Consider the following 26,083-nt stretch of genomic DNA (forward strand, 5'->3'; position numbering starts at 1 on the left):
GTTCTGTCTTCAAATATGTTCGCTTTCATTGACTATATGATTTTTGTTTTGGTGGGTATGCAGAAAGTTTGGACTTTCTGTTCATTGAGTTTTAAAAAATTCTGGGTTGGAATTTTGTGATGTGATTAGTATGCCAATTTAACGTTTTCATGATTGTTCTATGGTTTTTTCTGGGAAGAAATGGTTAACGGGATAGAATCATAGAAGGAACTTGGTGGGTTTTTTTTTCTGGAAATTTAATACTTTTTTGGGTTGCATGTGGATACATGGGTTTCATGCATGGATTTGAAGCTATTTGGTGAAAGATGTTTGATTCGTGTCCCAAATGATTTTGTTGGAGGAAGAGCTTCTTTATGGTTTTTGTTCTCTGCTATCCAACGGAAGTATCTCGGCTGTTCAATAGAGTAGAGGTGTTCTAAAATTCATACAGCGGACCCAAATTTGTGTCATAAGGGCTTTATTGTATCCAGCTCCTTGTTCATACAACCGACCCCACTTAGGATTCATACAACATCATATCTCTCTCAATTATTGCTCTAATTGATACATTTTGCTGGTTTCTGTTAATTGTTATAAAGGATAGCAAAAACAAAATAGTAATAATAATACACTGACAACAAAAGAGATCACATGCTAAAGATGCAAAATCTCCAGAAGATCCTAAAGTGCTTTTGTTCGGTTGTTTTACAAAGATGCTAAATCTTTAACAATTTGAGGCATTCCCTTCACACACGAGAAACTTGAGTTTATTTAAAATTACATATCACTTATTCTGTTTTAGGCATTTACTCGTATTCTCGAACCTCTTTAACTCTGTTGGACTGTTATTCGTTCTTTTTTTTTTATGTTTTTTTGTCACACTAAAATGAAAAGGTGACTCTTGCAGGTTCGCAGAAGCTTATATGACTTGTGGCCTTGAAAAGTGGCTATTCTGTAGATTCCTTAGAGTTTTCATATATATAAAGGTGGTGGTGTTGTTGTTGAAGTATCATACTGTATAGAGAAGCTCTCAAGATCTTTCTCGGTGAAGGTTGTCCTACCTATCTGAGCGATCACGCAGTCTTCAGCTGAATTGCAGTAAACCAAGCGTAAAGACATACTTCTGTTGGCGGGATTGAACTTTGTTGGTCCCATTCCTGCATTCTGTTGGTTCGTTGAGCTCGGCTAACCTCCTTTTGGCAGTAGATAATCCCTGACAGAAACTTCGGCTTCCTTTTGGGGCAAATCTCCTTTGGCAAGAGACACGCGAACGCATCTCATGTGTGCATGTCTCTATATATATGATATATTTACTGTATCAACTAGTGATTTCAGCTCTGTTGAGCAAATCTCCTTTGGCAAAAGTTACTGAAGTTCCTTTGTCGTTGGTTGACTTCCTTTCGTAGTGGCTGGGAAGAGTGCTTCTTTTGTTGACTTGTCATCAATTTATCTCAAACTCCAGTGTTTCTTTGGGGCAGATCTCCTTTGGCATTCTCCTCGCTATTTCAGCAAGCTTCACCTCAACCTCTGAGAAAGATCTCATCTGGCAGTTGCGCTATACTTCTGCAGTTGGGAAAAGCTCCTTTTGGAAGTTCTCCTGGGGTAATCGGGCAAATCTTCTTTGGCATTTGGAGTCCTTTGTTGACTCCTGTTACCCTTGTAGGGCAAATCTCCTTTGGCATTTGGAGTCCTCGTTGACTCCTGTTATCCCTCCCGGTAGGGCAAATCTCCTTTGGCATTAGATCTCCAGTTTTAGTGGTCAAAGTACCCTACTGGAGATATCACTATCAAATATCAACTGGAAAAGTGTAAGGTGAATCTGTTAATCACAGAGGATCGTAAAAGGTATGTAGTCGACCTTACTACTCTCTTCTTATCTATTAACTTTTATGTTTTCCTCTACATATCTCTAATTTCTGTACTAAGTTGAGGTTTATGTGCTTTCTATGGCAATTGATTTAACAAAGAATATTTGTTTTGCAGATCAGTGAAGATTAACCAAGTTTTTCTAGAAAGCTTGTAATTTTATTTGTTCCCAGCTTGCAGTTGAGGTGAGAAACCTTGCACCGTGGACTCTTTAATCTTTTCGCTCATTTGATTTTGGATTTCATTTGTGTTATCTTGTAGTGATGTTTTATATGTGCATGTACATGTCACATGCATCTATGTAAATAGATTTGCAAACATAGTTTCATACTTTAATTTATATTGTTGATATCAAACTGAGATGTATGGTAATGTTCTCGTAGGCATCTGAATGATGAATGCACTCCTCAGTGACTCTGATTGGGAGAGTTTTAGTGAGACTGATAGCAGCATGGATCAAGAGGAAAACGAATATTTCTATGGCGGGCATGCCAGTAACATATTGTCCAGCCTGGAGGCGTCCATTGGGAAAATCGATGATTTTCTCGCGTTTGAGAGGGGGTTCGTATATGGGGACATGGTATCCTCTGTAAGAGATCCATCTGGACAGATGGGCAGAGTGGTTGGGATTAACATGTTGGTCGATTTGGAGAGTGATAATGGAAATATAATAAAAGATGTAAACTCCAAGAACCTATCAAAGATCCGCTCCATTTCGGTGGGGGACTACGTTGTTTCTGGCCCATGGCTTGGAAGGGTGGATAGAGTGGTTGACCGTGTTACTGTTGTCTTTGACGATGGAACGGAGCGTGAGGTCACTGCTGTGGATCAAGAGAAACTCTTACCTATTTCTCCAAATCTACTTGAAGATTCTCAGTACCCATATTATCCAGGACAGAGAGTGCAGGTCAGACTCTCAACTGCTTCCAAATCAAGTAGATGGTTATGCAGTAACTGGAGGGAAAATCAAGACGAGGGAACTGTTTGTTCTGTGGAAGGAGGTTTAGTGTATGTTGACTGGCTTGCCTCTTTTCTCATGGGTTGCAATCCGAAAATGCCTGCTCCTCCACGTGTGCTGGATTCGAAAAAATTGAATTTGTTGTCATGTTTCTCTCATGCAAACTGGCAGCTTGGTGACTGGTGTATGCTTCAAGTTGCTGATGATAAAGCTGCCATGGAGCAGGCTTTTCAAAATGCTTCTACTTGTGAGATGGTTAAGAAGCACAAGAAATCAGAAAGAGGATTTCGGAGAAGTAACGCGAATTCAAGGGATGAAGTCTTCGTGATCATAAAGACAAGGACCAAAGTTGATGTGGCATGGCAAGATGGTAGCCACTCTTTGGTATTAGATTCACAGACACTAGTTCCGGTAAGCGTTGTAAATGATCATGAATTTTGGCCTGAACAGTTTGTCCTGGAAAAAGGAACTTACGATGATCCACACATGTCTAGCAGCCAAAAATGGGGTGTCGTGAGGGGTGTGGATGCAAAGGAACATACAGTAAACGTGCAATGGAAAACTATCACTGCACCTGAAGAAAAGTACTCCAAGGGAGAGCAGTTGGAGGAAACTGTAAGCGCTTATGAACTGGTTGAGCACCCAGATTACTCCTACTGTTTTGGCGATTGTGTGTTCAGGTTGGTCCAGAATCAGTTTGATGAACAAGCGGATAAAAACTGTCCGCACACAAAGATTGACATGAGCGAGGAGGCTGCTTCTGATGACAAGAACTGTGGTGGAGATCAAGAGTATTACACTGATAAACGCTACCTATCTCACATTGGAAATGTTATAGGCTTCAAGGATGGAGCTGTGGAAGTGAGATGGGCTACTGGTATTACAAGCAAGGTATAAATTTAAGCCGTCCTTACTGGTTTGTTTATTCATCATTCTGTGTGTAAAATGATTTCCTGCCGACTTTGGTTTCCCATTAAATTTTGATGATCATGTTTAAGTTTTTTGTTGGTCATTGGTACAGGTGCCCCCTTATGAAATTTTCCGGTTTGACAAACATGAAGTTTCAGCTGCACTCCCTGCAGAAGATGACATCGAGGACTTGAACCGAGAGATGATTCAAAATGAGAAGCAACCTTCTAACCAGAACGGAAAGGTAAAGCCATCTCTCTCTCTCTCTCTCTCTGTTTTTTGGGTGTATATGAAGTTTATGTAATGTTTGAAGTTTTGGTTTTCAATAAAAAAAACTTGACATTATTGCTTCCCATAACTCTGAAATCCATGGAGAAAGCCTCTTTTTCTGCATTTTCCTCACAACAAGCTAAACGACATTTTTATGTTCAGGGTTTATTGAATTTGGATGATGTCAGTAAAGTTGGAAAAGATTACACAAGGGAGTCTAGTTCCTCTTTCCTTCCTCAAGCTGCCATTGGATTTTTCACTAGCATAGCTGCGAGTCTCTTTGGATCCCATGAGTCTGTGCCGCTTTCAGCTCCTTCTCCATCAGTCTGTATTTCTGAAGTTGGAAATGAATCTGAGATTCCCCATGAGAAAGGAATAGCGGAAACTTGTGACCTCTTTACTGAGCAACGGTCAACGACTGAGCTGGAGAGGTTTGAGGGGAATAGCATTCCACATTCAAAAGCTAATGACAGTGTAGATCAGTTTAGACAGTTTCACATAATTGCTGATTGCACCGACCACCATTTTCATGGTGCAAACAAGGAGTTGGCATTGTCTCAGGTTAGATACTTGATGATATTTCCCATAAACATGCCATTTCATATATTCATATAGTCTGGTTAGCCATAATTCTTATCCGTTTGGTCCCTTCGTAGGTGAAAAGAGGCTGGATGAAAAGGGTTCAACAAGAGTGGAGCATCTTCGAGAAAGATCTGCCTGGTTAGCACTTCATCTGTTTTTAAAGTTTATTTTGTAATGGTTTTCATAACATGAGTTGGCAACACAAGGGATATTCTTATGCAAAGTGCTTTTAACCATCGTTAGAGGAACAACACTAACTTAGACCCATCAACAGAACAAATCTATGTCCGCGCCTTCGAGGAAAGGATGGATCTACTGCGAGCAGCCATTGTTGGTGCACCTGGAACTCCATATCATGACGGGCTTTTCTTCTTTGATATTTATCTTCCACCAGAATATCCTCATGAACCGCCTGTAAGTACTTGCATGTGGATGTGCAGTTCTGATATTTCACATTGATGGTTATCATCGTGAGTGCTAATTTAGCATGTCAATCTTGAAATTTTATGTAGATGGTACACTATACTTCTGGTGGGCTACGTGTGAACCCTAACTTGTACGAGTCCGGAAAGGTCTGTCTCAGTCTTCTTAATACATGGACGGGCACAGGCACTGAAGTTTGGAATCCAGGGGGCTCCACCATTCTTCAAGTTCTTCTCTCCCTTCAAGCCCTCGTGCTTAACGACAAGCCATATTTCAATGAAGCTGGGTATGATCAACAGATAGGAAGAACCGAGGGAGAGAAAAACTCTGTAAGCTACAACGAAAATGCATTCCTCATGACTTGCAAGTCCATGCTCTACACACTCCATAAGCCACCTAAGGTACAATGCTTAATTATGGACTCTCATTTGGTTTACTTTTCCCTTGTTTTAATTAGTAGTGCAAAATGATTGTTTGGTATACGTTGTAACTTAGTAACGTTGATGCAGCATTTTGAGGAGCTTGTGATCGAACACTTCACTCGCCGCTGCCAAAATATTCTAATGGCGTGTAAGGCGTATATGGACGGGGCTCCAGTAGGGTGTGCTGTTGGTTTCGAGAAAACTGAAGATAAAGACGGTAAGGGAAGCTCTACCGGGTTCAAAATCATGCTCTCTAAGCTCTTTCCAAAATTGGTTGAGGCATTTTCCGCCAAGGGAATTGACTGCAACCAGTTCATCGGGCCGGAGGAATGAACGTGTTACAAAAATTATAACATAAAGTTACCCAAGGAAGATATTCCTGTCATGTGAATAAATAAGTCCATATGCTTTCAATGTGTGTTTGTGTAAGATTGCTCATGCAAATTTGTCTGGTTGTTTGGATGTGTATAAAAAATTGGTTTCTAAGATTTGGAATGTGCTGCATCTGTAATATGGTATGTCTTGCTTACAAAATTTATGAATAAAAAGTAAGAGTTGAGTTGTGTGGTAAAGTTAGAACTGGGACTTGTTTGGTTGCCAAGAAAAAGACAGAAATACGAATCACACACATACATACGTACATATATATACATACATACATACATCTATATATATATATGGCGCGCGCGCGCTTGTGTATATATTCTTGACGATTGGGCGCAGATGAATTAGATTCTAACCTCATCTTTTACATCCACTTACGCTAAACCTTTATTTAATTTTTAACATGTTCTGGGAATTAGATTCACGGACATTAGTTCCAGTCAAAGTTGTAGATGATCATGAATGTTGGGAAAGGGATCTCTCCGGATTTCCTTCCACCAAATCCACCAATTTGGGCTCTTGAAATTTGATTGAACGGCTAAAAATAAGGACCCACTTTAAAAGTTATAACAACTTTAGTCGTTAGATCAAATTTCAAAGGTCCGAATGTTGGCCTCAACAAATTGTTCTGGAAAGGGGGGCACTTGTGACGAAAAAGTTATTGAAGTAGGATAAACAACACAACTCCGTAATTACAAACTTATCAGAAACACAATACAATTTATCAATCATGAATGGCTAGCATTAAACCAATATGAAAGATAAAGATAACACTTACGAAGAGTAAACCTCAAAAGCCAAAGAAGTACCCTAAAGTTACCACAAGGAAAGCACCACATCCACCTTCTAGTTATCTTGCAATCTTCGACAAAAAAACCTTGATATGAGCCACATGATAAATAACTACAAAGGCCAACCAATGTCGCTCTCGTCGTGAATAGAGCTTGAGAGTAACCACCACCACATAGCATCTCTTCGACATAGCGAAAGAACCACAACCAGTAGATGAATAAGGTTAAACAATAGAAAATGCCAAGAGGGAAGAGAGTAAAGAGGCCAAGAAGGATTAATGTCGCCGTAAAGGTTGGTCACAGGATTTTTCTCGTGGCTAGGGATTTAGATGGCCTCCTGATTCTTGACAAACCAATGAATCTATGTCCTCGTTCGTTCGTTAGCTCAGTTTTAATTTTTAGGTAATAAGGTACTGTATACAAAAACATTAAGGAAATGGTCTTTGAAATTGATCCATCATAGTTTCTGAAATTGAAAATCAATCAATGTAGTCCCTGAAAATGGATGTCCCAAATCAATGTGATTCTTCTGTCACAATTCCGTTAAAAATTCTATTATGTGATGATTTGGCACATAACTAGGTCCCACAATTCACATGATCATCCATGTGTTGGATTTTTGGATCATTCTTCTGTTACAATTCCGTTAAAAATTCTGTTATGTGATGATTTGGCACATAACTAGGTCCCACAATTCACATGATCATCCATGTGTTGGATTTTTGGATCAGCAGGCCCGTTGGGTCCCACTTTAACAACATCGATATTGTCCCCAACTTTACTATCTGCCCAATCCGTCAGGTGTGAGATTTTATCACAAAAGACATCGATATTAGTTAGAGTGGGATAAGCATATTTAAACCCATTGTTTTCTTTTCACCCACTGATGTGAGATTCCAACACTCTCCCCCCCCACGTGTAACCTCATTTAGTGGTTCACACATGGAGATCCACACATCGACAATTGAAACTAAGAGGTCGGCTTTATGTTAAGAGTCCAGACTTGTTTTCAATAGAACTCAGAGGCCGGCTCTCTGTTAAAAGTCACGGCTTGCTTCCTTCTTGATGATAAGCCAGTTGACTTGTATGGACCTGAACCTGGCTCTAATACCATGTTAAGATTTTTTTTAGATCGACAGGCCGGGTGGCTCCACTAAACATTAATATTGTCCTCAACTTTACCACATGTCCAATCCGTCAAGTGTAAGGTTTTACCACAAAAAACTTCGGTATTAGTTAGAGTGAGTAATCATATTTAAACCCATTCACCGATGTGGGATTCCAACATTCTGCAAGGTAGCTAGGGTTGTTTTTTACATAATCTTTTGCCTGGTATGGAAACACTAACTAACTTCTCTCTCATGTTACATGATGATACACTATATTACCTAACATGATCTCTATTGAATAAACCACCAGCGATTGCAAATTATTGAAATCTATCCGGATGACTCTTGAAGCAGCAGCTAACAACAGAGAAAGACAGCATGGCATTAGCATTGGCATTGGCATCGGTGGCGACCCCACAGCAAAAGCTTTACGACGGAGTTCAATTCCCGGTCGTTATATCTCTGACCCCTACTCCAGCAGCAGCGGCTATTCCTAGTCTCACAAAAGGACCTGGATTGTCTGTGCTCCTTATCCCATACCCTTTTCATCTCCTCCTATTTGTGTGGTCACGGTTAAGCCACGTCAACATTTTATATTGATTTTTTTATATAAATAATAAAACAAAAAGTAATGAGAATATAAAATGTTGGGTTTAGATTGCTTTTTGTCTTATTATTTCTATACAAAATCAATATAAAATGTTGCCGTGATTTAACCGTGATCATGGAAATAAGAGGGAATGAGAAGGGTATAAGGTTGGGGAGGGCAAACAATCCAGGTCCCTGTGAAGGATAAAAATGTACCTAAGAAATGATTTGTTGATAATTTAAATATAGTCAGAGAAATTTTACTACTGTGATATCTTTTTTTGTGAGGGTTTCAATGCCAGAAATTTTAAACGTTGAGAAGAGACCCCATGATAATGCATTAGGCAGTGTTGTCCACACATTTTTTTTTTATCTCCATACACCTTTTGTTAATTTTTGTGATTTGATTTTCTTTAATTAGTTCGATCCGACAATCAAAATTGAAAAAAGTGTGTACAAGGTAAAAAGTGTGTATATAACATCATCCTTGTGTTATTGAGAGCAAATGTTAATTTTCACAAATCAAAATCACACTTGACCTAGACAGTGAGACAAGTCACTTTGGCTTATGCTACTTTTGAGGGAGGGAAAGTTTAGTAAAACCGCACAATGGACATCCTAATTTGGTATCGAATTCGCTATCTACGAGATTCGAACCTAAGACCTCTCACTTCCAAGTGAAGAGGAATACCACCAGACCGTAGTACTGAGTGGCTTGGTCTATGCTACTTAGATTAGGATTTTTTGTCCGTTTTTTCTACTTATGGGCCTAAGTTTGTGTGAGCCTCCATATGTATCTTGAGTTACAGCTCTCATTTTGCTTAGGTCTTTTACTTTACCTACTGTTGTTTATGGGAGGCCTTTTGGTCTCTCTTTCTTGTACTAGTTTTTAATGGAAGTAATTTCATTTGACAAAAAAAAAAAAAAAAAATAGAGATCAAGAAACATATATAAACGGGTGGCAGATAATCACAGTTCCTTGAATCTTTCTTCATATATAGCATGAAAAAATAAAATATGAAAAAGAATTTTTCGTAATTCCAAACTATTATTCCATTTAATGTAAATAATATCGTTTGTTAAAAAAAAAAAAAAAAACTGCCATTCAAGTACAATGTTACATTTTTACTATCTTTTTACAGTATTGGGAAAAGCTAAGCAGAAAGCAAGACCAAAATTAAGGAAATTAACCATAAAAATTCTAATGGTAATTAATTAGGTTTTACCATAAATAGAGGATTAAGAACATTGTAAAGGGTAAACAGATTAAGCACAAAGTAAAACATTGCTGCAAGGATGCCAGCAGCAAGAGCTCCAGTGACATGGTTGCAAAACCTGGAGACCTGTCCACAAATTGGCAGCCAACCAGCATGAGTGTTCCCTTTCTTCCCCACTTGAGCTATCGCCAAGGCAGCTGACATGCTGGAAGTAAGAAGAAGAGCTGCAACCTGAACCAGTTTTAATCCCTCAGTTTCTATTAAGTTGGAAATTAGATTGACGGTTCTCGAGCCGGAGAGACTTACATGAAATGAAAACGCAAAAGTAGTGGTCTCCAACCCATGCATGTCTATTAGCCTATCACATGTCGCTACGTGTTCAAACTTTTTTAGATGACATTGTATATGATTGGTTTAGAACACTATCATTTTAGCGTTTCTGTTTCATGCAAAGTCCTTATCTTTGATCCAACTCCTTATCCGATTTCATATTGGTAAAAATGTAACTATTTCAGAATTAAGAAAGGAAGACATTTACTTAAACTATGAAAATGAAGGGAAAATATGGTATTATTACCACATCTAGGATGATAACCATGCGCCAAAGTGAGCCCTTGGAAGAAAGAAGCAGGATTATAAGGTTGTATCCACTTACAATTGCCTCCACTATCACAAAGTACCTTTTTCCATGATTTCAAACAAACAAAAAAGTCAAACAAAATATGATAAAAACAAGTTATATAGAACACTAACACGATGATTAATTACGAGGAAAAGAAAGGACTATCAACGGAGAGAGAGGGGTCGATATAGAACTCGGATGCAAGGGAACATGCATATTGCCTTTTAACAAACCTAACTCATGTTTGCGAAATTGTTATAAACTTGAAGAAACTAGAAGAGCAAACTTACGTGAAAGCCGGAGAATGGTTGTACTTGGCCTTGAAGGTCAAGTTCAAGACGTTGGTAGAGTCGTGGCTGGTGACCATAACTATGGTGGCAGAAACAGTCGCAGCCAAGGCCAGCAGCCTCAGCACAGTGGTGAAGATCCTTCTGTTCTCAGTCATGGAGAAGTTAACCTAAACGACACAGTTTTACGACCAAAACAAAGAAGTAAGCTAGGGAAGTCCAAATGCTGAAGTGTATATTTAGAGCAAAAGAGGGTAGATGTAGAGAGTGTGTTAGGAGGACAGATAGGAGGTGGGGAGGTGGAGGGGCACTTGTCTTCTTTGTATTTCTTTAAACCAAGAATGGTTTGGTTACCTGCACAAAGGTATGAAGATAATGCGCTGCTGCAAGACTAGCCGTTTACAGAAGAGGATTCTTCTCTCCTGACCCACTTTGTGAGGATCCTATCATCTTAGCCGTTTGTATATTGTACGGTCAATTTTCGTCAGGTACTATTTGTGTTTAATTTTAAATAAGAAAGTCAAATGATTTTTGTCCGCACGATGAATAATTAAGATGTGAGAATCTTTAGGATCCCACAATTCCCAATGGAATACAAATCCGTCATTTACACAAAAAAGGGGTCCGCACCGACTAAACATGTTTTGAGTCCTTCTAGATTTTGACACGTGGCTTCCTTTTACATGCAAAGATTTTATGAAGATTTTGTGTATGAACATGTATAGATGTATTCTCATGCTACAAATTAAGGGATCATGTGATTCATAGCATGATCCACTTATCTTGTGTGATTGCATGCATGCACACCACATGATCAATTCTTATCATGTGATTGTGTTTGTAACATGAATTTGGTCAAAGGTAAAAAAATGTCACACCATCTATTTGAGATTGTTTTTGAAATGACTAAAACAAATTTTTGATAATTAAAAACCTTTTTATCACGTTTAGTAGAAAATTTTAAAAATAATTAGAAAAATAACCGTTTTATGGTGAAGCATTTGATTTTTTCAAGTTACACTTGAATTTTTAATAAATTTTTTAACATGTTTATAGTAAAATACTCAATAGTAAAGAGGAGCTTCCTACATAATCTAAGAGTAAGTTCACTCGCTTTAAGAGGGTAAGGGCAATGTAATTGTCCTTATTATTCACTTTGAACAATAATTTTTTTTGTGCAAGTCCACCCATAAAATATGGGTATTTCTTTTCGAATTTTTAACCTTTAGAATAATCATGGCCAATGAACTTCAAAATTAGTTATGTTGCCCTAGATTGCGCCACATGTAAACAATTAGAAATCCAACAGCTTAGCTTGGAGGAAAAATGAGCTATTTGGCTCTTGGGCTGTGCGCATGGGTGGGCCCCATGCCATCGTCTCTTGTAGCAAGTGGGAGCAAGCCCAGGCACAAGTTGGTCCATCTCATTCTGCATGAGCTAACTCCATCTTGGTTTTCGTGAGTCGAACCCTTCTAACACCATGTGTTTTGACAAAAATGCAAACTTTTTATTTTAATAATTTTTTTCCTGAGCATTAAGTTAAATTTTTTAAAGAATTTGGAAGAATTTTTACGGTTTATTGAGCAACAAATCTATATTTAATAGAATATTTAAGCTAAAAACTAAAAAAAAATAAGTGAAAAATATAGTAGTGGGGCCCATAACATTGTCAAATGGGGTTCTACACTCAAGAATCTAAAGGGAAAGTATCACCTTAATTTTCAAAACTTCATAGTGAAGGTGAAGTTGAAAATAAATAGATTGAACGATGATTTATGTACAAATTTGTAAAACTGACTGAAAACCATGAGTGCTAATCCATGTTTTTCTGTACAAATGCAAATTTTTTGTTTTCTTGAAATATTTTCTATGAACATTAAGAAAATCTATATAGTGTATTTGGAAACGGATTTACAATTTATTGAGCAATAAGTGTATATTTAGTAGAATATTTAAGACAGAAAGTAAAAAAAAGTAAGTGAAAAATATAGAGATGTTAAAATGTATATTTTTTTAAAAAAAAATTAGAAATGTTAAAATCACCTGCAGGTGAAGCTTAAAAAAAGGCAAAATTTTGTTTTGTTAAATAGTCTTTCACCCTATTTGGTTGACAAAGAGAGTTATATTAATATGTAGTTTAGATGTAGATAAAAAAAAAATTGACAAAAAAAAAATTCAAATATATCTAAATTTAGGTTTTAAGTCATTGATTGCAAGTGTTTAAATACGAATTATAAAAGATTTTGCGCGGAAATGTATATTTTGAAGAACATGAATATGATAGTTTGTTGCAGTGGTAAGAGAAATAAAAGAAAATGTACAAAAAAGAACAAAAATGATTCAAATTCTTGCGGGTGTGCCAGAAATTCACACTTTGACATTCTGGCAAGCAGAATGACTTCACCATCCAACAAATTTTGTTTAACTTCAGACATAGTTCACAATTCATCTTGATTTGCCTCAAATTATCTCGGCCATTTCATGCTCTCATTCATTCCACCTTGATCTTTGGACAACTGTTCGACCAATAACATGCTTATTGCGACCCGTTCTCAAAAGATTAAGAAATGAATTATAAGAAAGTTTTCACCAAAAATATATTTTGTGGAATATGAAGATGTTAGTTTGGCGTTAGCTTAAAAGAGCATTTTTCTCTGATCGACTACCAGAGTCAATGTCGTTTCTCTCTCTTACGGCCAAAACCGCCTAAATCTCTACGTCGTTTTGTCCCCCACTGAACCGCTTATGGAGTATGGACCCAATAAAAGCGCACTTCATTCGTCAAAACTTTCATTTTTCAACTCTGCAGTACTCCTCCGAACCCCGACAGCGAAAAAGCTACGCTAGGGTTTCGCTCGCACTTTGAAACGACACCGTTCAATCGGACGCAGAGAATTCCAGCGGACCTAGACCTAGGGTTTCCAATCCCAATCCTCCGCCGTAAATCATGGAGGAGGAGCACGAGTACGACGATCAGCAGTACATGGACGACGACGATGAAGATGAAATCACGCAGGAGGACGCGTGGGCCGTCATCTCCGCCTACTTCGAGGAGAAGGGCTTGGTGCGCCAGCAGCTCGACTCGTTCGACGAATTCATTCAGAACACAATGCAGGAGATTGTCGACGAGTCGGCCGATATCGAGATTCGGCCCGAGTCGCAGCACAACCCGGGGCACCAGCCCGATTTCGCCGAGGTAGGGTTTCCTCCCGGGAAATTATGGGTGTGAAATTGCCTGCGTTTTCTCTAGGGAAATAAACGGGGGTTTTAGGGCGGGTTTTGCCAATGGTTGTCTTCTATTAAATGGTATTGTTGTTAACGAATTCGAACTTTTCGTAGTTTTAGGGGTAATCCTTGGTGCGCGAAACAACAATTTTATAAGCAATTGGGAGCTAGGTTTCCATTCTGATTGTTGATTTTTGTTACGAAACTGAAGTAGACTTTGGAGCATTTTCATGGTTAGTTTGTTTCGACCTTTAATGCTGTTGTCTTCGATCAAGTAGTCGTCTTATTAAAGAATTTAAGCTTCGTAGTTTCGATGATTTTATGGGTAATAGTTGGTGCAAAAAATTAAAGCTGGACAAGTAATTGGGATCCAGGGTTTCTATATCACAGTTGAATATTTGGATGAAAAGATAGTAGAACTTGGAGCATTTTTCATGGTTATGTTGTTTGGAGCTGTAACACTGTTGGGTTGGATTGCAGACTGTATGCAAGATTAGCTTTGGTCAGATTTATTTGAGTAAGCCCATGATGACCGAATCCGATGGAGAAACTGCAACCTTATTTCCCAAAGCTGCAAGACTTAGAAATCTGACGTACTCAGCACCCTTGTATGTTGATGTCTCAAAGAGGATGATAAAGAAAGGACACGATGGCGAAGAACTCACTGAGACCCAGGATTTCACCAAAGTATTCATTGGGAAGGTGTGTAATGTGATTAATTCTGTAATGATGGATGAATATAACACTGCTAGTCAACAGCTTGGTTGAATTTGTTTTGTTGTATGTTATCAGGTTCCTATAATGCTTCGGTCTAGTTATTGCACGCTGTACCAGAATTCGGAGAAAGATTTAACTGAGCTGGGAGAGTGTCCATATGATCAAGGTGGATATTTTATTATAAATGGGAGTGAAAAGGTTCTTATTGCTCAAGAGAAGATGAGCACCAATCACGTCTATGTGTTCAAGAAGAGGCAGCCTAACAAGTATGCCTATGTGGCTGAAGTTCGGTCTATGGCGGAGTCTCAAAACAGGCCACCCAGTACCATGTTTGTTCGGATGCTTGCTCGGACTAGTTCTAAAGGGGTAATGGAACTGATTGTGGCAGTAATTTTTTTTTTTTGTTCATGTATTGTCTGCTATTTGTTTCATTTTGTTTGTATGCATTTCTGTTATCGCAGGGTTCTTCGGGACAGTACATCAAAGCTACCCTTCCATATATTAAAGGTGAAATTCCTATTATTATTGTGTTCCGGGCTCTCGGGTTTGTTGCGGATAAAGATATCCTAGAGCACATATGTTATGACTTCTCTGATACTCAAATGATGGAGCTGCTTAGACCTTCTCTGGAAGAAGCATTTGTGATTCAGAATCAACAGGTGCTTTATTTATTTCATGGTTTAATGTCTACAAGTTTCTCATATTCTTTTTAGCATGTGGCTTAATATTCTATTTTCTAATACAGGTTGCATTAGATTATATTGGAAAGAGAGGTGCAAATGTTGGTGTAAGTAGAGACAAGAGAATCAAGTATGCGAAAGAGATTCTGCAAAAGGAAATGCTTCCACACGTTGGTGTTGGAGAATTTTGTGAGACAAAGAAAGCTTACTATTTTGGGTAGGTTTTTATGATATGCATTAGCATGCAGTTGGATTTTGAATTGTTAACTAAGTATGCATTTGTGCTTGTTCCAGATATATCGTCCACAGGCTTCTACTATGTGCACTAGGACGGAGGCCAGAAGATGACAGGGATCATTATGGCAACAAGAGGCTTGATCTTGCTGGTCCCTTACTCGGAGGCTTATTTCGAAATGTAAGTTTTTTTTTTAGTGGAAATTAGAGGTTGTATGAATTTTTTGCCAATATGTTGTTGACCACAGAACTGTTTATGCAATCGCAGCTATTCAGGAAGTTGACCAAGGATGTGAGAGCTTATGCACAGAAGGTTGCTTACATTAACCCTGATTTTTTTTTTACATGAACCCTGTTTATTAAATTTCTATTTTATTTGGTTTTATACTTACATATTTAATGCATGTTGCAGTGTGTTGACAATGGAAAGGATCTTAATCTGCAATTTGCCATCAAAGCTAAAACCATTACGAGTGGCCTCAAATATTCACTTGCCACTGGAAACTGGGGGCAAGCAAATGCAGCTGGTACAAGGGCTGGAGTGTCGCAGGTGTTAAATCGTTTGACATACGCATCCACTCTCTCACACTTGAGAAGACTGAATTCTCCAATAGGGCGTGAAGGTAAACCACTTTCTGCTTTCTGGCTTCTGCTGTGTTTTGTATAGTTATGTTTCAAATGTAAGGTCTCTGGATTGCAGTTATAAGACTCATCTATGATGTAAAGCAAAACCTTTTAATGTCTATTTTTGCCCAATCATCTTGTTGCTACTGCTACCTGTGGCTTGTTAGAATTTACCGCTCCTTCTTTTGAACCAAGGTTTCTTTTATCAGGGAAATTGGCTAAACCGCGTCAGCTGCATAATTCGCAATGGGGAATGATGTGCCCAGCTGAGACACCTGAAGGGCAAGTGAGTATCACATTTTAAAAGTTTTTGAGTCTGCAAGTTTGCTTGAAAAACCCTTTCTTGCTGTACATGGCACTTAAATGTCTGTCTGTTATGCCAGGCGTGCGGGCTTGTAAAGAATCTTGCATTGATGGTATACATAACCGTAGGATCAGCTGCATATCCAATCTTGGAATTTTTGGAAGAATGGGGTACAGAAAACTTTGAGGTTTGTTCTGTTAGTTCTAATGGATTCTGATTTTATGGTTTCTTTATTATTTAGTTTGACAAGCATCTTTATCTTGACTGTAGGAAATTTCTCCTGCGGTTATACCCCAAGCTACAAAAATTTTTGTTAACGGCTGTTGGGTTGGAATCCATCGTGATCCTGAAATGTTGGTGAGGACATTGAGAAAGCTAAGGCGACGGGTCAGTATCTCTTTCATTTATTTCTTTAAAATTGTTATTTTGGTTAGATATTGTGCCAAAAGAAAAATGCTCAACCTAACATTGGCTTTATAAGTAGAGTCTATGTTTGGTTAATTGCTCCATTCTTTTCTTCCTCTTTTCCTTTTCATCTTGTGCTTTGTTCTTACCCGCCCAATCTTCTTAGCGCTTGCTTATATTCTGTCTGGTGACTTTTCACGTTTAATTGTCACAATAAACGTTACAGATGCTGATTACTCTGTACTTGTGCAGGTTGATGTCAACACTGAAGTTGGGGTTGTGAGAGATATCCGTCTGAAAGAATTGCGGATATATACTGACTATGGACGTTGCAGTCGTCCATTATTCATTGTGGACAAACAGAGGCTTCTCATAAAGAAGAGAGATATTCATGCATTGCAGCAGAGGGTGAGCTAGCTGAAATCTTCTATTTTCCTTCTTGGGACATCCGATGTTTACATCACTCTACCCTTATATTTTTTTTCAGGAAAGCCCTGAAGATGCTGGTTGGCATGACCTTGTAGCAAAGGGATATATTGAATATATTGACACTGAAGAAGAGGAGACGACAATGATTTCCATGACAATTAATGTTAGAGTTCTTTCTGGAAAAATGCATCTTGTTTTATTTGGATTATAAACGGACATGTAGAAGCTGTAGGGATTCATGGTTCAATTTGGAAAAATTCGTCTGCAGGATCTTGTCCAAGCAAGACTCAATCCGGAGGAGGCATATTCGGACACTTATACTCATTGTGAAATCCACCCATCACTTATTTTGGGTGTTTGTGCTTCTATTATACCGTTTCCCGATCATAATCAGGTGATCTTGTCGTACAAGTGAATTTAATGTGTTGTTTATGTTATAAGTTATTATTCCATCTATTTATTAGCTATTGTTGTGATCAGTCTCCACGTAATACATATCAATCTGCTATGGGAAAGCAAGCTATGGGGATTTATGTCACCAATTATCAGTTCCGAATGGTATGACTTGGTTCCCACATTGTAATCAAGTATTTTATCTTCTACTGTTGAATGTTACAGTTGATTAATGACAATCTTCTTGTTGCTTCACTCAGGATACATTGGCATATGTTTTATACTACCCTCAGAAACCTCTTGTCACCACAAGAGCCATGGAGCATCTCCACTTCAGGCAGCTTCCTGCTGGCATCGTAAGTATTTAACTTTGTTTTACTATGCCTCTCTCTGTTTCTCCACTTCAGATGATATGCTTCTCTCTCTCTCTCTCTCTCTAGCTAAAGTCTGATGATGAACATTTTCTGTCTTCCATTCTACATCAGAACGCTATTGTTGCCATCTCCTGTTATTCTGGTTATAACCAGGAAGATTCTGTCATTATGAATCAATCCTCTGTGGACCGTGGATTCTTCCGGTCACTATTCTTCCGATCTTATAGGTCAGTTTATCTGTAACAGCTATTTTGAAAACAAATCATTTGTTTTCCTACAATGTTGCATCGATGACTTTTTCCTGTCACAGGGACGAGGAGAAAAAGATGGGGACCCTTGTCAAAGAGGATTTTGGGCGTCCTGACAGAGCAAATACCATGGTGAGAATTTTAACTTCTAGCTTATGTTTTTAATGGTGCCACTCATGTAGTATTGGACGCTATGCTAAGGTTTGAGTTTACAGGGTATGCGACATGGTTCTTATGACAAATTGGATGATGATGGTCTTGCTCCTCCTGTAAGTATATGTATCTTTGTCTTACTACGATTTTTTGTCATACTATATCTGAAATAAAGATGAACTAATTTTCTTTGATATTACCTTATTAGGGAACTAGGGTTTCTGGTGAGGATGTCATCATAGGAAAGACTACACCCATGGCTCAGGATGAGGCTCCAGGGCAAACTACATCACGTTATACACGGCGTGACCACAGCATAAGTTTGCGCCACAGTGAAACCGGCATAGTTGATCAGGTTCGTTGTATTTCACTCCCACCCCCTCCCCACCGCTGCTGCTTGCAGATCTACTGTCTTCTTATCACAAGACTGACATTTACTCTGTGTTTGTAGGTTCTACTGACGACCAATGCTGATGGGTTGCGGTTTGTTAAAGTACGGGTGAGGTCTGTCAGAATACCTCAGATTGGTGATAAATTTAGTAGCAGGCATGGACAGAAGGGGACGGTGGGTATGACTTATACCCAGGAAGACATGCCATGGACTGTGGAAGGGGTGACCCCCGATATAATCGTGAACCCGCATGCTATTCCTTCTCGGATGACAATTGGTCAGCTCATTGAGTGTATTATGGGGAAGGTTGCAGCTCATATGGGAAAGGAAGGAGATGCTACACCTTTTACAGATGTCACGGTGAGTTGCACTTCCTCATGAATTGAAATGTGTCTTTAGTTGGTTTTGTTTTTCCTGGAAATTCCCATATCTTATTATCTTCTTCTTTGTTAGGTGGACAATATCAGTAAAGCTCTTCACAGTTGTGGGTATCAAATGCGTGGATTCGAGACCATGTATAACGGTCACACGGGCAGGCGGCTCAGCGCTATGATATTCCTTGGCCCCACATTACTACCAGAGACTGAAGCATATGGTCGACGATAAGATCCATTCACGTGGACGGGGTCCAGTGCAGATCCTCACAAGGCAGCCAGCTGAGGGACGATCTCGTGATGGTGGTCTACGCTTCGGGGAAATGGAACGAGATTGCATGATTGCCCATGGTGCTGCTCACTTTCTGAAAGAAAGATTGTTTGACCAGAGTGATGCATATAGGGTTCATGTCTGTGAACGTTGTGGGTTAATAGCTATTGCAAATCTCAAGAAGAATTCGTTTGAGTGCAGGGGTTGCAAGAACAAAACCGACATTGTTCAGGTAAATCAATCTCTCTCTTTCTCTCTCTCTCGCTCTCTCATACGGTACATGAATTCATGCCTAGAGTTGTAATATTGCTCTGATCGGTGCGAGGTTAATGCTATCCGCTGCTTGTCTTGTGTTTGTCTAGGTTTACATTCCTTATGCCTGCAAGCTGCTGTTCCAAGAGCTAATGTCGATGGCCATAGCGCCAAGAATGCTCACAAAGGACATCAAGCCTGCCAAAAACCAAAAGAAGAAAGGAGCCTGATATAGTTGATTGCTGAAACACAACATGTTCTTTGTTTTCTGAGTTCTCGTCTAAACAAGCACGAAGTTAATAGGCTTTACCGCGATAACAATAGATACACGCCCGGAGTTTCAAGAGGTTGAAGGCGAATCAGAAGGTTCATCGGTTCCTGTTGGGCAGGTTTGGAACAAGATAATCAGAATTAGTAGATGCATTTTCATCGGAGTCGAATGTCTGTGTTTTTGGAATCGGTTCAAACCATATTGTGATGAAAGTTTTGTTTTCGTCTCGTTTTAAGCTGGAGAGCTGGAACTAATTGTATTTTCCTGTAGTTAAGCTATCATTAAGTAAATACATGTATGACATCATCCTTAAATATATCTGAGTTCATTGATACGTTGCGGTTGCCTCGCCTTTTTCTTCCTAATCTTTTCTTAATCATTGTCAACGATTATAATCCTTATTATAATCGGGATTGCTCTTTCATTAAGATGTTTTTATGTTTGATATTAGTGAGAATTTACTTTAAAGTCTCATCTGAAATTTGCAAGACAAGTTCAAAACTTTGAACTTGGGCAAATAGGGGCTCTTCAATGTCAGAAAAACTAATGTCTCTACTAGTCTAGTTCACGGAATAGGGTAATATAAGATAGGGAGGATGAGTTTTTATTTTCACTTAAAAGGGGACCAGCTGGTGGATAGGCATTTCAGCTTTTTTTTACCATTATTGTGTAGTTCACCAGTGCCAATAATTAAAGTTAAGACATGTTTGTACGGAATACGGGCTGGGATTCGTCCTCAATCATTGGCGCCACCACGTGTTAACGAAACGTGGTAGTATAAGACATGGATTGGATCCTCTCCTGAGCCCAAGGAGAGGATCCTCCTGACCAATCATTGTGAGTCGTTGTATTTTTATCCAACGGCTATAATTAATATAACTTTAAAAGGATCCCATTTTTGTAATCGTTGAATCAAATTTTAATAGCACAGATTATTTGATTTGATGGATTAGGAGGAAGAAATTCGGAGATGATCCTTTTGCCCAAAATGCGGCAACAAAATCTACATCTTAATGCCAGGTCAGCATTTCGCTTGACGTTGGCCCCTAAAACGACACCGTATCACGAGGCGTCCAACTCCAAGTCGTTTTCTGCAACCCGCAATTTGTGCAAAGCGACAGCAAGAGAAAGGCACAGAGGAGGAGGTGGAGGATGGAGAGCAAAGTGGAAGTAGACGAAGCGCCGCAGCCGGAGCTCCAATCCATCGCCGCGCAGCCATCACCGCCTTCCGGTGAGTCAGTCAGCCTCCCTCCATTTTATAACCCCCTAATAACAACCAACTTATTATATCAATCGGAGACTCCGTTTCTCTCCGCGTTTCGTGTCAGTTGGGTTTTTCTTTTTCTTAGAGAATATTTTTGTATTCTTCTATTTTAATTATTCACTTTATTTTTATTGATATATGTGATTATGGTTTGCATTTAGCAACTGTAACTGGGTTGGGTTCACTTTTAAATTTTACCCATCAAGTCGCACACGTGGGCGTAGCTGCATTGGCTAGAGCGTACGTGCTTCCTTGTACACTCACTCGAGTTCGAATCATCCTCACCCCGCATTTTAGTTGTTTAAGGTAGAATATCGCTTGTATCGACAAAAAAAAAGAGTAACCCACCTGGCATTTGTTTCAAAAGTCTCTAATTTCGAATGTGAAAATGGAAAGTGAATAATTTGGGTAATTTAATTGGAAATGAATAACAGAATGTGGATTATTGGATTCCGGAGAAGAATGTTGTTTGGAGCATTTGATTTCCTTTTGAGATGAAGTAAAAATAGTGCAAGATTTTCTCACCTGGTGAGTTGTGTAATTGTGATGTAGAAATAGCTCAAATGGTTTGTGGTTCTTGCCGCCGGCTGCTTAAGTATCCTCGAGGAGCCACACATGTCGAGTGCTCGTGCTGTCAGACCGTCAACTTCGTGCTTGAAGGTGGTTCTTCTCTCTTCCTCTTTCACTTAGATACTTTGTGTGCACCTAACAAGTTAAGATTCTCTGTTTCATTCCCTCCTCTTTGTTCTTACTTTACGATAATTTATGATGATTTTCTATACGTAGCGCAAAAATATATGGAAACAATGTAAATTGGGAAAGAGAAGCTAAAGCTCGATCTAAACCAAACCTCAAATATGAAAAATTCGCGATGTACTCTAACAAAGTTGATCGGATCTTTTGAATTGATTGAGCCCTGCAGTGCCTCAGTCATAGTTTTATGTAGTAGTGCCATACAATGAAATCTTTTTCTAATAAAATGCGTTATGCCTAAACCTTGAACCCTAAACCGCGATTTCCACAAACCACAAGCAGTGTGCCATACTTGATTCTAAGCGAAAAACCCCGATGGTATTAAAATTGAGTCACGGACTTGAGTTGTTAAAACTAGCTTCAAGTGCAATACGCTTATTTGTCTTTCTTCCCGTACACTCCTCATCGTTAAATTGCAAGTAATTTATAATTCTATTGCTTCTCTTGTAGATTTGATAAGTTTGAGTTACCAGAGCCTTCGAGCCTATTGTCTGTGTAGTAAAGTGTCATTTTCTCTTCTGCAAATGTAAGATGTTTGGTGATTTGCCGTCGTGATGGCAAATGGGCAAAATCTAACGGATTCTTCTTCTATCAGCTCATCAGGTTGGACAAGTTAAATGTGGTAGCTGTGCAGTGTTGCTGATGTACCCATATGGAGCGCCTTCCGTTAGGTGTTCCTCGTGCCATTTTGTGACAGAAGTTGGGGTAAGTAAACAATTTACATGGAAAAAAATAACGTTACCTATGTGAATATCACTAGCAAGAGGCTAGCATTCGGAATAATATTCAGGGATAATCACACGAAAGACGATTTTCCTAAACTTCTAAGTATAAGTTATGGATTTGTAGACTTCACATTAGGTACGATATGACGAGGAAGGTTATTTTCTATCAGTTGTACCTTCATGGTGTTGTTTCGTTTGTAGTAGTCAATAGTATTGTTACGGGGGAGAACAAGAAAAGCACTTTCGAATTATGTAGTCTGTCATTCGTATAGTTATTGCAAGTAGATCAGAATGCAATTGCTTGTGTTTCGTATGTGTGATGGATGTGAAACGTTTCTTTGTAGGAACACAACAAGCGCCCTCCATGGTCCGTCCAACAGGGGCAATCACCAACTCCTCCAAATCCTGTTCATTAAACTGCTTATGCGAGGCAGTCTACAAAATGTAACTAGCATCTGAAGCTTGGCGGTACAACGCGTTATATTGCCGTTGCATGGATTAGGGAAGAACGAAGAGCTTACACCGGAACTCTTCTCCAAAATTAATATGTGATCGATTTTTCACATGTAGCAGGTAATTATTTGATACCGTATATGAAGTTAAATTGTTGTGCCTTGCTAAACTGTTTCGGACTAAGCATTCTTGAAAGTCATGGGGAATTACAGTATAACGACACTAACGAGCATTAACATCAATTTTGGTTCACTAACATAGTGAAACTGAGAAAAGAAACCTTACACCTACGGCTCATATCATTTCAAAAGTATCAGTGAACGTAATACCTCGGGTTAATGGAGATTTAACAGCTGAATATTTGTAGCACTGCCCTTTTCAACTCTGAAGTAATCTTCAATCATCAGCCGGGATGTCCTCGTCGGAACCATTGTCCAAAATTGAACCAAGAGACTTTCTCAGAACGCTGAAAGTTCTGTCGTCCTGTGTGTTGCAAACAGATGAATAAATCTGGTTTTGAGACTTCTTTGCACAGAGAGAGAGAGAGAGAGAGAGAGTACCTGCTTCTTCTTTTTCAATGACTCTTCCAGTTTGTTAATTTTATCAGCGCAAGCCTTCTCATGCTCAGAAATCATACTCCTTTCTCTCTTCCCTGACATCAACCCATCAGAACATTAGTTATCCGATTCCTATCCTACGGTTACGAGTAAGAGAGTTTTTTTTTTTTTTTTTTTTTGCGTACTCAATTGTTCGTATCGTGTGCAGAGCCTTTCCTTCTCTTCTTCATATGTCGAAATAACTCCTGTCGAACAAACTTCCCCGGTTAGTAAAAAGAAAGACCAGCAGCAGTCATTTGCATTGTTGTATCTCCCATTTTTTGGAACGCAGTTCAACAAAAACATTTCTTTAGCAAAAGAGAACAATGCTTAACAGTGTCGAGGGTCTATCCGCGGATTACTGCAGCTCGGGTATGTTCTTAAGTTACTGGAAAACGGAGGCGGACTAGGGAACTATGTGTAAAGTAGACCTCCTATCCATGAAACCAAAAAATGTACCAGTTTCTGATAGTTAACATAGTCGAGCACCTCTCTCTCAATTACTGTAGCCAGATTATCTATGTTGCTGGATTTAAAGCAAGAAGAGAAATTCGATGAAAGGAGTGAAGACTTGAACTACAAGGAACTACCTTTCAAGGCCTGCAGATGGCTTGCTTGGTCCTTGCAGAACTTTTCATGAAGTGCTTGGAACTTTGCAGCTTCAGTCTTCAAGCAATTCTCACACTGCTTGCATAAAAACAAACATTAATCAGAGTTAAAACAACTGCGAATTCAAATTTCTTTGCCGGATCATCCATTGTTTTCAACATACCTCTTTTGAGCTCTTCGAGAGGGATTTAGCGAAACTTTGCCTAACACGTAAAGAAAACAAAATGTACCTGATTAGTTCACTTGTTGCGAAGAAACTATCAATGCAAAGACTGAAGAAACTACTGATGCAAAGGGACAAGCATGTAGTAGCTTAAGCTGGCGTTTCTTCGAAATTTTGGTTACCTATCCTTTTCGAGTTTGGACTTGAGCTCATCAATGGCAGACCTGACCTCAGCTGCCACACTGTCACGCAAGCACAGAGTAACGATACAAATTCGAAGTAACGGACAACGAAAACAGAATGTATTAACAAAACCTAATTCCTGATTTCTTACTCATTTATGTTGATTCAAATTTTATATGTACCAAACATCGATAGTAAATTAATTAATGATTAATCATCTTAAATAGTAGCATTACAAATTCAGATCGTAAATCGGATCAGAACGAACGCGTTCAATAAAACAAGCAAGCAATCTCTGTCAGTTATCAGAATTTTCATCAATTTATATACTGCAATTTGTTTACGAAATGGAAAATTCGAAGGGGAGGAACAAACACAAATCAGCATCAATTACAAAAATCGCAAGCTTCCAATTTAAGCGATAACGAAACCTGATCGGACCGAAACGATTCGACTCACCTCGAAATCGTCTCTTCGTTCTTCTTCAGACCGTCCTTGTGAGCCTTCTCTCGGATCTGATGAATCGCTGACATGATTCCTTTGATATCACTGCAAAATTCCACCGTATTCAGAACCGCACGCTTTCATCCACAAATCGCAAAGCAAAAAATTGAAAAATGAAAAGAGAAGAATCGATTAATCGGAAAGACGCACTTGGAGAGGTCGAGGTCGAGATCGAGGTGGTCCGATTTGGCGATCTCCGGGTCGGTCCTGCGCTTCTTGTTGCTTGCTTTGGCGGTCGACATTGTTGTTAGGGTTTGGAGCTTGAGGATTGTGGCTTGGAGGTTGAAGAAGGTCGTTTGAGTCACCGAGTGAGATTCCCGCGCTTTCAAATTTGGTACTTTTTCTGGATATTTCGAATTTCTGAATGGGAAAGTTGTGCCCGTATTTATACTCGCGAGTAGCTACTAAACTGCTGAATTTATAAATTAGAAAGGAAATTGTTACTGACATTTCAAAAATATCATTGTGCACTTTAAATTTTCTATAATTAGAATAAGATTTTTGAAGTGCTAATAACAGTTCCCATTAAAAATGGTGATTATATTTTCTTTTCTTTTTTATATAACTATTTGTAAATTTTTGTTGAGTCAGGCATTTTGGGCTATAAGTGGGCCGGAAGCAGATAATATACATTTTTTTTCTTTGAAATTTTATATTATGTAGCGTTCAAGTGCTAGATGGTTATTAAGTTAATAATAACACGACTCTTATTTCCAATTACATAATGTAATCTCATACCCCTCGAACTTAAGAAGATTGAGATGACACTCCAAAACCAAATAAACTTGAGAAATTATGCGCACAAAAACGACAATATAACAAATATAAGGGCGCTCTTTGTTAACGAGCAATGTGGACTTGGAAGAGAAACTGACAAGAAACCAACTATTGTCGATACCAACATGAATTTTGTACTCAACACCATTAACGAAACCACCAAAAACAACGAAGACACAGGAGAACCAAATAAAACATAAGCACAAACATAAAATTAAAATAATCAGTATGAGATACTCACAAATAAACTCACCAAGGAGGCACTTATAGATGAAAATACTAAAACGAAAATCAAAACTGCAAT

At 38.8% G+C, this 26,083-nt stretch overlaps 5 protein-coding genes across 6 annotated transcripts; 3 read left to right on the forward strand and 2 right to left on the reverse strand.

The window, feature by feature from the left end:
* Positions 1–1,170: 1,170 nt before the first annotated feature.
* LOC103931647 (probable ubiquitin-conjugating enzyme E2 24) lies at positions 1,171–5,985 on the forward strand. Its single transcript, XM_009341192.3, has 9 exons — positions 1,171–1,824; positions 1,963–2,030; positions 2,229–3,694; positions 3,825–3,956; positions 4,145–4,543; positions 4,639–4,702; positions 4,839–4,978; positions 5,077–5,388; positions 5,497–5,985. The coding sequence occupies exons 3-9, from the start codon at positions 2,237–2,239 to the stop codon at positions 5,740–5,742; spliced, it is 2,751 nt and encodes a 916-aa protein (XP_009339467.2). The 5' UTR covers positions 1,171–1,824; positions 1,963–2,030; positions 2,229–2,236; the 3' UTR covers positions 5,743–5,985.
* Positions 5,986–9,055: 3,070 nt separating this feature from the next.
* LOC103931554 (CASP-like protein 1C2) lies at positions 9,056–10,759 on the reverse strand. Its single transcript, XM_048582579.1, has 3 exons — positions 10,411–10,759; positions 10,076–10,178; positions 9,056–9,729 (listed from the first exon to the last, which is right to left on the reverse strand). Exons 1-3 carry the CDS (start codon positions 10,563–10,565, stop codon positions 9,493–9,495), a joined length of 495 nt encoding a protein of 164 aa, XP_048438536.1. The 5' UTR covers positions 10,566–10,759; the 3' UTR covers positions 9,056–9,492.
* Positions 10,760–13,178: 2,419 nt separating this feature from the next.
* Positions 13,179–20,086, forward strand: LOC103931470 (DNA-directed RNA polymerase II subunit RPB2). The gene is given in 24 exon segments (XM_009341006.3): positions 13,179–13,603; positions 14,113–14,334; positions 14,425–14,715; positions 14,811–15,008; positions 15,095–15,246; positions 15,324–15,444; positions 15,532–15,576; positions 15,676–15,886; positions 16,097–16,173; positions 16,271–16,378; positions 16,462–16,578; positions 16,849–17,004; positions 17,084–17,188; positions 17,294–17,419; positions 17,506–17,583; positions 17,679–17,774; positions 17,904–18,019; positions 18,103–18,172; positions 18,256–18,309; positions 18,402–18,548; positions 18,645–18,944; positions 19,038–19,154; positions 19,156–19,461; positions 19,592–20,086. Coding segments are annotated over 24 exon segments (3,582 nt in total). The 5' UTR covers positions 13,179–13,354; the 3' UTR covers positions 19,712–20,086.
* Positions 20,087–20,708: 622 nt separating this feature from the next.
* On the forward strand, positions 20,709–23,116 carry LOC103931249 (protein LOL2-like). Of its 2 annotated transcripts, none has more exons than XM_048582572.1 (4): positions 20,709–20,983; positions 21,575–21,676; positions 22,365–22,474; positions 22,839–23,116. In XM_048582572.1, the coding sequence occupies exons 1-4, from the start codon at positions 20,905–20,907 to the stop codon at positions 22,908–22,910; spliced, it is 363 nt and encodes a 120-aa protein (XP_048438529.1). In that variant the 5' UTR covers positions 20,709–20,904; the 3' UTR covers positions 22,911–23,116. The 2 variants fall into 2 exon arrangements, with proteins under 2 accessions (XP_048438529.1, XP_009338990.1); XM_009340715.3 differs by having other exon boundaries at positions 20,726–20,983; positions 21,569–21,676.
* LOC103931390 lies at positions 23,089–25,370 on the reverse strand. Its single transcript, XM_009340894.3, has 8 exons — positions 25,153–25,370; positions 24,958–25,047; positions 24,498–24,557; positions 24,316–24,355; positions 24,134–24,227; positions 23,690–23,749; positions 23,508–23,599; positions 23,089–23,430 (listed from the first exon to the last, which is right to left on the reverse strand). Exons 1-8 carry the CDS (start codon positions 25,242–25,244, stop codon positions 23,344–23,346), a joined length of 615 nt encoding a protein of 204 aa, XP_009339169.1. The 5' UTR covers positions 25,245–25,370; the 3' UTR covers positions 23,089–23,343.
* Between the last annotated feature and the right edge of the window lie 713 nt (positions 25,371–26,083).

This window comes from the organism of the source record quoted next, unplaced genomic scaffold (assembly GCF_019419815.1).
Source record: "Pyrus x bretschneideri cultivar Hongxiangsu unplaced genomic scaffold, Pyrus_bretschneideri_v1 Contig19, whole genome shotgun sequence".
Taxonomy (NCBI): domain Eukaryota; kingdom Viridiplantae; phylum Streptophyta; class Magnoliopsida; order Rosales; family Rosaceae; genus Pyrus; species Pyrus x bretschneideri.

Bases quoted from the DNA above. Each gene is read 5' to 3' on its own strand.
- LOC103931249 (XM_009340715.3), top strand. From the start codon at position 20,905: ATGGAGAGCAAAGTGGAAGTAGACGAAGCGCCGCAGCCGGAGCTCCAA. The intron at 20,984-21,568 runs GTGAGTCAGTCA...ATTGTGATGTAG, and splicing joins GCAGCCATCACCGCCTTCCG to AAATAGCTCAAATGGTTTGT. The intron at 22,475-22,838 runs GTAAGTAAACAA...GTTTCTTTGTAG, and splicing joins ATTTTGTGACAGAAGTTGGG to GAACACAACAAGCGCCCTCC.
- LOC103931647 (XM_009341192.3), top strand. From the start codon at position 2,237: ATGATGAATGCACTCCTCAGTGACTCTGATTGGGAGAGTTTTAGTGAG. The intron at 4,544-4,638 runs GTTAGATACTTG...GTCCCTTCGTAG, and splicing joins AGGAGTTGGCATTGTCTCAG to GTGAAAAGAGGCTGGATGAA. The intron at 4,979-5,076 runs GTAAGTACTTGC...AATTTTATGTAG, and splicing joins AATATCCTCATGAACCGCCT to ATGGTACACTATACTTCTGG.
- LOC103931390 (XM_009340894.3), bottom strand. From the start codon at position 25,244: ATGTCGACCGCCAAAGCAAGCAACAAGAAGCGCAGGACCGACCCGGAG. The intron at 24,558-24,957 runs GTGAGTCGAATC...CTTGCGTGACAG, and splicing joins AACGAAGAGACGATTTCGAG to TGTGGCAGCTGAGGTCAGGT. The intron at 23,600-23,689 runs GTACGCAAAAAA...GGTTGATGTCAG, and splicing joins CACACGATACGAACAATTGA to GGAAGAGAGAAAGGAGTATG.
- LOC103931554 (XM_048582579.1), bottom strand. From the start codon at position 10,565: ATGACTGAGAACAGAAGGATCTTCACCACTGTGCTGAGGCTGCTGGCC. The intron at 10,179-10,410 runs GTAAGTTTGCTC...TCATGGAAAAAG, and splicing joins AACCATTCTCCGGCTTTCAC to GTACTTTGTGATAGTGGAGG. The intron at 9,730-10,075 runs GTAATAATACCA...AAACTGGTTCAG, and splicing joins TGGTTATCATCCTAGATGTG to GTTGCAGCTCTTCTTCTTAC.